Source organism: Alexandromys fortis, unplaced genomic scaffold (genome assembly GCF_014885135.2).
Source record: "Alexandromys fortis isolate MF-2015 unplaced genomic scaffold, M_Fortis_MF-2015_v1.1 scaffold_21, whole genome shotgun sequence".
Classification (NCBI taxonomy): Eukaryota; Metazoa; Chordata; class Mammalia; order Rodentia; family Cricetidae; genus Alexandromys; species Alexandromys fortis.
The window spans coordinates 2,642,994-2,655,918 of record NW_026067905.1 but is presented as its reverse complement, the minus strand read 5'-3'; the positions used below and the strand labels follow the sequence as shown (position 1 = coordinate 2,655,918).

General features: G+C 39.2%; 1 protein-coding gene across 1 annotated transcript in view; it reads left to right on the top strand.

Annotated features, from left to right (window-relative positions):
* The window catches only part of Pde3a (phosphodiesterase 3A), a 277,621-nt gene that overhangs the window by 213,694 nt on the left and 51,002 nt on the right, over positions 1-12,925 (top strand). The window contains exons 3-4 of the mRNA XM_050135189.1: positions 10,254-10,505; positions 10,877-11,031. Coding sequence (XP_049991146.1) covers positions 10,254-10,505; positions 10,877-11,031 — 407 coding nt within the window. The remainder of the gene's footprint in view (positions 1-10,253; positions 10,506-10,876; positions 11,032-12,925) is intronic.

Below are 12,925 nucleotides of genomic sequence, written 5' to 3'. Positions count from 1 at the left end.
GTGGAAAAATTAAATTATGTATTATAATGGATCATGCTTCTAGTGTACTTTATTAAAAAAAATGGGAAAGCTGGGGCTGACTGAAGCTGGGCTACTGTTTAGTAACTCCCTATTAGGAATGCTTGCCCAGCATGCTTAGGACCCCAAGTACAATCCTCAGAACTGCCATCATTATGCTGAAAAGTGACAACTGAAATGTTTCTAATTGGGGGAAATATTAATTATGTGTTTATAATTTCACTTTAACAGTTACATACATGATTTTATTTTTATTAAATTCCACCAGTTATCTCATGCTTTATGTGTTTTTGTTGTGTGTAAAAAAGACAAATGGAAGTCCATACATTAATTAGGACTGCACTCTTCCCAGAAGTGATGGCACAGGCACTAGGTCCTTACCAAGGCAGAACACTGCCCTCTGTCGTTCCACTGCCTCCGCTTGTTTTTAGCCTTAGAAAACAGCAGCTTCACGTTTAGTAACCATTGATAAAATTTAATAGACCAAAGATGACTTCAAACTCAAAGATAATTGTTCCTAGAATATTTAAAAATATTAACTCAGGAAGTACACAGACATTCCCCCATTTTGTATTTCTCCCACTGACAAAAACAGTCTTTTTAAACTTATGCAGCAATTGGTATTTTCTAAGTCTTCCCACATTCCCTGGTATGAGTAATCACATTAATAGCTCATCGTCAGATTCCCACATATTTATGCTACCCACCTCATCTTTTCTAACTGGGGAGAGAGAGAACAAATCTGAAGGTTAAGCCTAAGGTTATGTTTTCAACAATATAAGGGCATACAGAATAGCCAATAAGTAAATAACCAATAAGATGTTTCATTTTCTAATAATAAAGTAGCTTTCTTTCTAATGTGATTATTAATTTTGGGTTGTTGGGTAAAGTTGCTAGGGTCTGGAGGGTACTTATAATTGAAAATATTAACAGGGAATGTTTGGACAAGGTATCAATTGTTTGCAGATAGATTTTTGTGGAAGTACAAAGGGACATTGAACCACATACTGCTTCCTATTTGATGACATGGAATGTTCTCAGAACATCAAAAGAGAAGGAAGTTGTGGATTACAGTAATTGCTGGCATTTGCTGTTTCTGACCTCTCATATGGGACCATCCAGCAGGGATGTTATTGGAAAAAGTATTTGATTCAGGGCTCTATATGTCCTCTCCTACTGTACTGTACATGTATGTGTGTTATCTTAAGGAGAGACTTCAAATGTGAATGCCTAGTCCCTGCCAGAAAATTAAAATAAGCAAACATCTGTTTCCTTGGGGTGGCCTTTTGCCAAGGTTCAGTCTACAGTGACTTACTGCAGAATTTTCACATGATTTCATTTTTTAAAAATTTCCCAGACAATTTCAAGTCTAAAATTATAAATGGCCCTATGAAAGTATAAACACATATGCAGTTTTTCTGGCTCTGAGGTCAGAGCCCAGCATATGTCAAAGATCATGTCTAATGGTGTCCAGCTCATGTTCTAGAATAATTTAGCATATTAAAGACCAAAATAGTATTTTCTGGTAACAAAGACAGCCTCTCAGGGAAAGATTTGAAAGGGATGGAATGGCATGTCATTCTGTAGAAATTTAGAAAGCTATCGTCTCCCAGTGTACTCCCAGTATCTGTTCCCAGCGTTGAGGACCAACATCGTGTAAGAAAGTCCCTGAGACTCTCCTCTTTATGTGTCATCTCTGATGCTGGTTATCCATCTTTTTGCCCTGCTCTCTCTCTGCCCTGAGAATATTCTTCCAAGCTGTGCTTGCCTCTAAGGGTGCCTCCCAAGATGACTAAATAGTAAGAAAAGGAAAATAATTCTAACAAAGGAACTCAGATGCCTGCTCTTAGAATTCTTTTCAGGGTGTGTTGTAAATCACACCAGTGCAATAGACCACATTAACTGAAACCAGGATTTTTGGACAATTACTTTTCAACAGCCAAAAATTAGTCTCAGACCTGTCATGGAGCATTTGGGTATAGGGAATATAGAGTTCATAACTATTTTTGTCTAAAGTAAGACATGAAAATATTAGAAGTTCTGATTTTAATTGCTTTAGTTTTGTTGGTAGAGAAATCTTCTGACAAGACAGGGGAGATGATTCAGCACTTAAAATCTCTGACTTGTTCTGGAAGAGGATTTGAGTTCAGTGCCTAGCACCCACATTGGGTGGCTCACGATTGCATTTGGTACCAATGAATAAACAAAATGTCTTGTCTTTTAGACCAACTCTTGATATCCTTAATTTCTAACTCTTCACACACAGAGTTTACATACAGTGAGACCTACAATGGCGACTGTGTGTTCCCCAGTGTTGCTGCTGAATTATTATTATTATATCTACTTTTTAATTTTTATGAAATTAAAATATAATGACATTTCCCCATCTTTTTACTTCCTCCCAAACCTGTCCTGTACCCCTTTTCTCTCCCTCAAATTGTTACATACTTATATTCATGTATATATACTCTTTAAACACATCTTCACCAACCCCACATTGAACAGAGGGCTGATCTCCAAAATATACAAAGAACTCAAGAAGCTAATCATCAAAAGAACAAATTATCCAATAAAAAAGGTTCAGGCCTAAACAGAGAACTCTCAACAGAAGAATCGAAAATGACTGAAAGACACTTAAGGAAATGCTCAACCTCCTTATCCATCAGAAGAATGCAAATCAAAACAACTCTAATATTCCATTTTACACCTGTCAGATGTCCAAGATCAAAAACACTGATGATAGCGTATACTGGAGAGGATGTGGGGTAAAGGGAACTCTCCTTCATTGCTGATGGGAGTGCAATCTGGTGCAGTCACACTGGAAATCAGTGTGGCGATTTCTCAGAAAATTAGGAAGCAGCCCACCTCAAGATCCAGAAATACTACTTTTGGATATGTACCCAAAGGATGCTCAATCATACCACAGGGCATATGCTCAACACTATGTTCATAGCAGCATTGTTGGTAATAGCTAGAACCTGGACAAAACCTAAATACCCTTCGACCGAAAAATGGATAAAGAAAATGTGGTGAATTTACACAGTGGAATACTATATAGTGGGAAAAATGACATCTTGAAATTTGCAGGCAAAAGAATGGCTCTAAAAATACCATATTGAATTTGGTAACCCAGACCCAGAAAGACAAATAAAATGTGTACTCATAAGTGGCTTTTAGATATAAAACAAGAAAAAAAACAGCCTACAATTCACAACTCCAGACAACAAAGAGGACCCTAAGAGAGACATACTTGGTTCCAACCTACATGGGAAGCAGAAAATTACAATATCTCCTGAGTAAATTGGGAGCATGGGGATCATGGGACAGGGTAGAAAGAAAGTGGGGAGATAGGGAGAGGAGCTGAGAAAATATATAGCTCAATAAAATCACTAAAAATACGTAAATACAGTCTTCTCCATCCATATAATGACACTTGTATAGAAATCATATGGCGCTGGACAACCAATAGGGCTGGGGACATCTTTTATCTGGGGAGATTATTCCTCAATGTTTCAGTGTTCCTTAGTTGTCTGTCTAGGGTAGGTCCTTGTTATACCTCCATCTTCCATATTATTATGTCTATTGGTATACTTTTTAGATAGCCATATTGCTGGTGTATCCTTGGTGAATCTTGCCTATTATTTCTAGGAGACACAATCTCACAGTAGATTTTTTTTTTTAGCCCCCTTCTCTTACAATCTATCTATCCCTTCTATTGTGATGTTTCTTGAGCCTTAGGTGCAGGAGTTATATTGTAGGTGTAGTGATTGGGGCTGTATACCCCATAACCATTTGGTGACTGCATTTTGACCAGTTATGATTTTCTGTGATGCCTCCACATACGCATTTTGACCAGTCATGTAATGGCCATCCTCTCTTGCAGAGACATTTCTTTGATGAAGGGTAAGAATTATATGTATCTCTGGGCATAAGGATATATAGTTACAGTTAGGAGTCATGCTGATTTAGTAAGGTGGCAGTTGTAGGTCCTCTTCTAAGATTTATGAATCTACCAATTCTGGTGAACTGGCCAGGTCTCCAGTATCAAGCATGATATCTGTTTCTGTCTCTGTCTCTCTCTCTTTCTCTCTCCCTCTCCTTCCCTCCCCCGTCTCCCTTTCCTTCTCCCTTTCTCTTATCCCTCTCTTTCTCAATGAATGGGCCTTGGATCTGATGAAAGTGCTACTGGTATACATAAAAGCATATATGCCACTGTTGCACATCTATGGGGCCTTTGTGGCCTCCTGGTGATTGTCACAGTTCACAGATGGCATAGCTGAATAGGACAATTACCCACTCTTCTCCCTTGGAAGCAGCACCCATTGTCTCCCTTAGACACCCTGTGCTGCTTATTTTTGAACGATCTCTACATTTTATCTCCTCCTCTTGGAATCATAAGGAAGAGGTTGTCATAGCTATTTTAACATCCATGTTTCACCCTAAAGGAAATGTTGGGTTAAAAACAGAAGCTCTGCTGACTGACATAATTAAAACCAGGGGTTGAAAGCCTTTCAAGCAGAAAAATCATAAAATATTTCATAAGTTTTTCATACCTCTAGTATTTTCACTTAGTATGTAAGCAGGAAAGCTTTCCCACATCTTTTGATGAGCGGCCAAAAATTCCTCTCTTCTGAGGTTATATCTCCTGTGTGGACTGTAACTCCAAGTTGCCTCTCTTAAGTCCCAAAAAGCCATACTATGGATGACTGCCAATTTCAGTTTCTTTATAGTGGAAATGAATTAGGAACTTGGGAACATCTTAGTGGAGAGTCCTTCAAGTATGTCACAGTTTTCTATTTGAACTTTTGAAGGGCTTAATTCAATGAAATCTTCCTTCATGAAGTCTCATTGCAAAATCTGTGCCACTCCACGAAACGAGTCTGTTAGTTTCTAAGGAAATGGATTCCATTGCCGCACTGGCCATTGATTTAGTGATATCTTATTTCCATGTGTACTGTGATAACTGTGATCTGCCCTAAACAGTCCTGGGAACCAGCAAACTGAACTTTGATCACAGTGCACAGTGACTACTGGGAGAAAAGAGTTGTGAAAGTTCCAGACAGGCATCTGTTCTCTGCAAGACTCCATGTACATTAGGCGAAGGGAAAGACTAGTGAATGACGTCATTATGATTTGTAACATAGAAGAATTGTGGTGAGGCCAGCAGTCAGTAAAGCAAGTATTTTACTGTTTGTAAAATAATTTTAACATTAAAATGTCAGCTGCTGGAGAAATGGCTCGGTGGGAAAAAGGCTTCACACTCAAGTATACAAACTGCAGCTTGGATATCCTGCATTCAGACAAATGCCAGAAGGGCATGAAGGCTGAGATAGAAGAACCCTGACTAAGTAGGTAGCTAAGTCAGCAAGTGCTGGGTTCTATTGAGAGAATACGTTTCCATATATGGGATGTGGACTGTTGGAGGAAGACATGAAGCAACATCTTTAAGCACATGCATACATGTACATGCACATACACATGAGCACACACACACATAAAGTAATATAATGTCAAAATACCATACGAATCACTAACTTCTCTTTTCTGCATCTGTGTATGCCTTATAGAAAAAAGATATGATAGAATGGCCAGTAAGAAATCCAGTCAATTCTCTGATTTTATAGGCTGCAAAACCAAGTACTTTGATGGATAGTGTGGCATAGAAATCTGTGATTGGTTTAGGAAACTGTCATAAGATTTGAAAATACAGTTTTCAGTGTCCTAACTGAGGCTTCTGACATTCCTGCTAGGTTTCCTATGTAACTTCATAGGGGAAGGGAAGCGAGGAGAGGCATTGAAGGCATGGGTGCACCAAGAGAACCTATTGTTTCTGCTTTGATGTGTACTTTATTGCAGTTAATTAAACACCAGCAGTTAGTTAAAGGTGGTGCTCTAAGTTCAGTTGTCATTAAACAGTGTTTCTAGAATTGTGTTTTCTGAATGTTAAATATAAATGTTTTCGTTCTAAGGGGAGTATGAGTTAGAATGTTTTAATGTTTTATGTTGTGCTTGAGACCTTTTTATTTATTTGTTTGTTTGTTTTAAGCCTTGTTTAATCATCTACCTTCACAGACCCTCTGAGGTCTGGGGCTACTGTAGCTGGTTACTATGCTGATGATGAATTCAGCTTGATAGTTTTAAACTTCTCCTCTGAGAGGCCTTGGCATCAGCCTGATCTTAGTGTTTATTGTCACTATTATCAAACATTTTTACCAGCTAGATGAAACATATCACTATTATTGAGATACTTAGAACTTTAATTATTTTCTCTTTGAACAGACATGAAAATATCCTTTGAGTAAATCATGCAATTTTCCCACATTTTCCATAATTTAAAAACACCATCTCAGTGTGTGGGTGTACCCCTCGCGGTCCTGAGTTCCTTGCTCGTGCTCTCTCTCCTTCTGCTCCTGATTTGGACCTTGAGATTTCAGTCCGATGCTCCAATGTGGGTCTCTGTCTCTGTCTCTGTCTCTGTCTCTGTCTCTGTCTCTGTCTCTTGTCTCCTTTCATCGCCTGATGAAGGTTACTAGACCTGGATGGAGGTGAGTGGTCCTTGGACTTCCCACAGGGCAGAGAACCCTGATTGCTCTTTGGGCTGACAAGGAGGGGGACTTGATTGGGGGAGGGGGAGGGAAAGGGGAGGCGGCGGTGGGGAAAAGACAGAAATCTTTAATAAATAAATAAATAAATAAATAAAAATGCAAATTGAAAAAAAACCACCATCTCAATGATGGAAGTCCCACTGCCTGAAATTCGTTAACAGTTACTCCATGAACATGCAAATGGCTTTACAGTTTGTCTGCTGTTTATTGGCACAGCAGCCAGTACCTCTCAGCGTCTCATGTGTGGTTACTCTTGGCAGGTTCAGGGCAATCAATTTTGATTGTTAGTCTTACATTTCATGCTTCAGTGGCATCCTTAGGTCTTTGAGCCAACAGGGTAGTGATAAGTTCTTATGCACAATGCAGCTTTTAACTCTTTTATGATAATGTTCTTAAACTCGAATGCCAGTCAAGCTGAGCATGACTTCATGCCAGTGACAATGTGGACTCTTTTCTTCTTGCTGCTGCTTCCTTTTTCCAAGCAAGCAAATTGTGTTCATGTTGGCTCCTCTGCTGATCCCAGTTTCTCTGTGCTGTTTCTTGCCTGCTTTTTTTTAAAGGGTCTTTGCTATAGAACTATACAGTATAGAGGAAATGCCACAAAGGCACCTACTGCTTTTATCAACAACAATCTTTAACTACAGTGTTTTCAATCGGTTCTTTGGGAATTTCATGCACTCATTCAATGTATTCTGATCATATACCTTTCCAAGTTCTCCTGCTAACTTCTCCCAGGTCTATCACTTACCCCACATGCACTGCCCCCAATTTTATATCTCCTGTTTCTCATGGCCCATTGAGTCAACTTAATAAGTTGTACCACATCAACACAGCACCCACTATAAAGTTTGTGTGGCATTAACACTGACCTATCAGCGTGAATTCTTTTTCTTCTTAAAGGTACTTCATAACATTTTGATATTTTTCTCTAAATATAAATGTAATAGATGGCTTGTGTTTTTAAAAAGTTGTATTTGAAATAAACAAATAGGGACTGGCAAGAGAGCTCACTGTATAAAGGTACTTACTTGAGAATCAAAGTTTGATCCCTGCCACTCACATGATAGGAGAGAACTGATTCCAGGATACTGCTCTCTGGCACTCTCCCATTTGTGTCGTGGCACCTATGTGTATATACATACGTATACACACATGCTCGCCATACACATGCACATACTCACACACACATATACCCCACACACTTATACACACACACATATACACCCACACCACATGCCACACACAGCACACACACAACACTTAATACATACATGGACATAGACATACACATAAATAAATTCAATGAAAATATTTAAGATATAAAAGCAGAAACTTAGATAAAGCTATTAGATAGTCTCTTTATCAATTATATATTTTTTTAAAAAAATATAACCTAATTATGAGTGGACCTGTTGTGTTTCTTTTTATTTATTTTTTTTTTGAGAGAGAGAGAGATTTTTTTCATTTTCAAATTTTCATGGAAGCAGAACAGTGTTTTAGGGCATGTGTGTCATCTGCTTTCCTGTCTCTGTGACAAAACATCATGTAAGTAAGCAACTAGTCAAAGAAAGCGTTTATTTTAGCTCATGTCTTCAGAGCTGTGTGAATCTATCATGCCAGATGAGGCATGGTGACATCCTTACCTGCCAGCATGAAGCAGAGAGAGCAGAAGGGAAGAGGGATACTAGGCTGTGACTGCTCAAAGTCCGCCCCCAGTAATGTCCTCCCTGCATATCTCCAGACAGAGTCACCAACTGGGGACCAAGTGTTTAGGAGTCTGAACTTGTGGAGGACATTTCTCATTCAAACTATCATGTCTTATTAATGTATCAGAAAAGTATAGGTGGAGAGAATAATTTCCACTGCACAGAAATGCCCTGGATGATTTTTCTACAAGTTTATGAGATGAACTCGATAATATGTATTGCTAAAGTAGGTTCTAGCCTTATTTAGTGCTACTTTTATGAATGTTGTCATAAATAACGTATATCTGTATGACATGTATAATTTTCCTAAAGTTACTAACAGCACACTTAAATTTTTACATTCATTTGTAAATACTTGGTCCTAGATATTTTCCATAAGTCTAGCAAAGTTTGGTAATAATAGGTGATTTTGTTCAATTATTTTACATTTTAATGATTAGAGAAGAAAATAGTTTATTTTGTTTTGGTTTATTTCTTTGTTTTTAAGAAAAGGGCCACTTCACATAATGCAGGCTTACCTTAAACTGACTAAAAAACCTTTTAGTGGCCTTAAACTCCTGCCTCCTGTCTGGGATGTCAGGCATTCATTTTCTTGACTTAAAATCAAGACATACATACAACAACAACAAAAAAAAGAATATTATAGGCTAATCTCTCTTATTTGTTAATGTTACTTTCAAGATGAAATTTTCCACTGATAATAAAGAACTCTTCATGAGGACTGCTTGATGGTTCTCTTTTTCCCTCAAATTCACTGCCTTTTAAATATTTTGTTTTTATGGCATGGAACGGTAATGATACTGGCATGAAACCCAGAGCTAGGCAAGTGCTGTAGTCGTAAGAGGCAGCACGAGTGTTTTAGTCTTGCTATGTGCCTCATTCCTCCTCAAACTTGAACACTGAAAAATGTGCCTCAGACAGAGAAAGAAGCTGCCACTTGCTGCTGCACAGTGGGATGAATATAGGTGAGGATAATATCCTGTGAGTTTTAACAAGCTGGAAGAAAGACCTTCTAATATTTTCAATGCAGAATAATGATGAACATTCTAGGGCCAAGATGTGCTGACCCTGATTTGAATGTTATACAATATGCAATCTATTAATATATCACATAAATAACTGTTTGAAATGGTTCTTAAAATATTTATTTATTTTTGTTTTCATGTGATGTGTGTGAATGTTTTGCCTACATAGCTATAGGTGCACTAGTGATTCTCAGTATGTGCCCTGACCCCATCAGATATCCTGCATATCAGATATTTACATTATAATTCATAACAATAGCAGGCTTACAGTTGTGAAGTAGCAATGATAATAATTTTCTGGTTGGGGGGTCACCACAACATGAGGAACTGTATTAATGGTTGCAGCATTGGGAAGGTTGAGAATCACTGATATATATCACCTGCTTGAAGTTTCATAAGAGGTCAGAGGATGGCACCAGACCAAATGGAACAGAGTAACAGGTGTTTAGGAGCTGTCATGTGGGCACTCTGTAAGAGCAGTACATGCTCCCAAACACTGAGATATCTCTCAGACCTCTATCTGTGATTCTTATGGGTCAATATATATTTTCTAAAGGTGTAACTTTTTTTTGGGAAGCTTGGACTCACAAAAACAACCATGGCAAATTTTAACAGAGTATCAAAACATCAATGTGACTTGAAATTTACTATTTTGAAATGTTTAGCTCAATTTACTTGCTTTTGATGTCTAATGGGGTGCAGAGGTAAGATAGGGTCTCACTATATAGCCCAGGTTGTCCCCAGAATTAATGATTCCTTTGCCTCAGCTGCCTGAATATCAAGTTTATGAATGTGTCCACCATCCTTGACAGCTATTCCTTTTGAAGCCAGGAAGCCTGTATTAGCTCACTTCACCTCCACACTTCCACCATCCCTGATCTCCTGTTCTTGTGTCTCAGTCAGGAACCAGCATCACCGTGGATATTGCCGTGATGGGCGAGGCCCATGGCCTCATTACTGACCTCCTTGCAGACCCTTCCCTGCCTCCGAATGTGTGTACATCCCTGAGGGCTGTAAGCAACCTGCTCAGCACCCAGCTCACCTTCCAAGCCATTCACAAGCCTAGAGTGAACCCCACTGTAACTTTTAACGAGAATACGTGCTCTGATTCTGAGGAGGGCTTGGAGAAAGACAAACTGGCCATTCCCAAGGTAGGTGTGGCATGAAGGGTTTGGTTTGAGCTCATCTTTCCATAGTCTCCAAGCTTTCCTTCCTGCCATTTCTGAGAACTGTGGCAGCACCTTCCTGTGTAGACCTGGGGACCTAGTAGTGGCTGTGTAGCCCAGTTTGCTTCTGTCCCTCACCTCCTGAGACTTCCCAGTGAACACCAGGCTTGACTTGCTGCTCACTGCCTTCCTCATTTCAACTCCCGTGTCTCTCTTTCCATTCCAGGATAGTAACAGACAAAATTCTACCTGTACTGTTTTGTCAACTGTTCCCATTTGCCTTGCTTCTTTTTATTGTTTTACATAGAAACTAATTGTCTACAATATGGTTGTGATAAAGTGAATATTCCTTCCAGCGCCTGAGAAGAAGTTTGCCCCCAGGCTTGCTGAGAAGAGTCTCGTCGACTTGGACAACCACCACCTCTGCCACAGGTCTGCCCACCTTGGAACCTGCACCAGTGCGGAGAGACCGCAGTGCCAGCATAAAGCCTCATGAAGCACCTGTGCCCAGGTTAGATTCCACTCCGGCAGGCTCTATGTTTCCTCAGAGGAGTTGCTTGCCGAAAAGGAATTGTAGAGTCCAAGAGGAGAGAGCCCAACCAGAGTTACTGTAAATATGTATATATGCACTTAGTATGTATATGTGTGCATTTATATATTTGTATATATGTGCTCATATGTATGTATCTGTTCCTTGTGTGCATGTCTATGTGTATTATGAACATGTATGTGCATATGTGTGTATGTGTGTGGGTGTCCATTTACATATGCATGCATGTTTCCAGGGCAAATACTCTTACCCTGAGCCATACTCTGAGATTTGCATTTTATGTAGTATATTAACAGTATATTAAATTAAAATTTTATGTGTAAGTCGACTTTCCATCACTGACCAAGTGCCTTATATAGATTAAGGATTATTTCAGTGCTTCCCACTTGTGGTCTCTCAGATTTTGCTTTGGGACTTTGGAGTCATAATCAACCAGGACAGAGGAGCCTGGGCACACTGATGCTGCCAGGACAGACAGAAGGGAGAAAAACAGGACAGAATAGGAAGGCTCACATCCTAATATGCCCTACAAAGGATCAACCCCACTGGCCTAATTACATTTCAAGGTCCATTCTCTGAAGCTGCAGACTCAGCCTTTAACACATGACCCTTGTGGGAAATCTAAGCTCCAAATGCTATTAGTGACTGAAAGGCCAAAATGAAAAAGGCTAAAGAAACGGGAACATTGGAATCTAAAATGAATCTGTAAGAAAACACTACTAAAAAATGTGCTTTTAAAGAGAGCTACTTTGTCTCTGTTTTACAACTTGGAAGAAAATTAGAATACTTTATATGACATCAGCAATTACAATAATTTTTACCCTATAATTCCAGAACTATGGAATATACGTAGCAGTTTATATTGACCAAATGCCTGAAAATATCCATGTCTGCATATAAATATTTAATAGCCATGCCTGAAATAGTTTCCTCTTCATGGCAACAAGGTGGCAAGCTGAGCGTGGGAACAGCAGCTCCCCAAATCCTGGGACTTGGGTGAGGACAGACTTCCATGTCATTTAGTGAAGTTCTTCTCTCCCGCACATAGAGAACAGTGACTGAACCTGTTCATGCGTCTTCACCAGCAACCGGGCCACCTTCACCCTTAGCGTTCTGTGTCTAATCTACTTGAGCCCTGTGCTTTGAAATCCAGTAAACTCTCTACCAATGGGCTCCTGAAGAGCTCCTCTGGCCAGGGACTGCATAGTCATCCTCCCAGACCACAGCTGAGAGGATCAGAGTATCACTGGGAACACTGTACGAATTTCACCCTGTGATGGCTTTGTTAAACTGACTGGTTGCTTGAATGTCTCCCTAATTTTTCCTTTAGGCTGCTTCTTTTCCTTGGCCCTGCTCCAGACATATCTATTGCTTCTTTGTCTTTCTTTTTTCTTTTTTCTTTTTTTTTTTTTTTTTTTTTTTTTTTTTTTGCGAGACAGGGTTTCTCTGTAGCTTTGGTGTCTGTCCCGGAACTAGCTCTTGTAGACCAGGCTGGCCTCGAACTCCCAGAGATCCGCCTGCCTCTGCTTCCCGAGTGCTGGGATTAAAGGCATGGGCCACCACCGCCCGGCTTCTTTGTCTTTCTTGAATGACTGGCATCTCTCTACTTATTGTCCTGGAGTGGCCCTGAATCTCAGTTTTTACCTGTTCATTATTAATTTATGGTGTTTTTATTCATAGTATAATATGATAGATTAATATATAGCAGGTTAAAGTAGGGTAGATGTAAGTAGGATATTATTAATTTTGACTCTATTGCATTCTATTTTATAAACTTTTCAAAATAAACACATTTTAATTATTTTTTAAAAACACTTCTTTTGAAGTATTTTTTAATTTTTTGTGATTTTGCCTG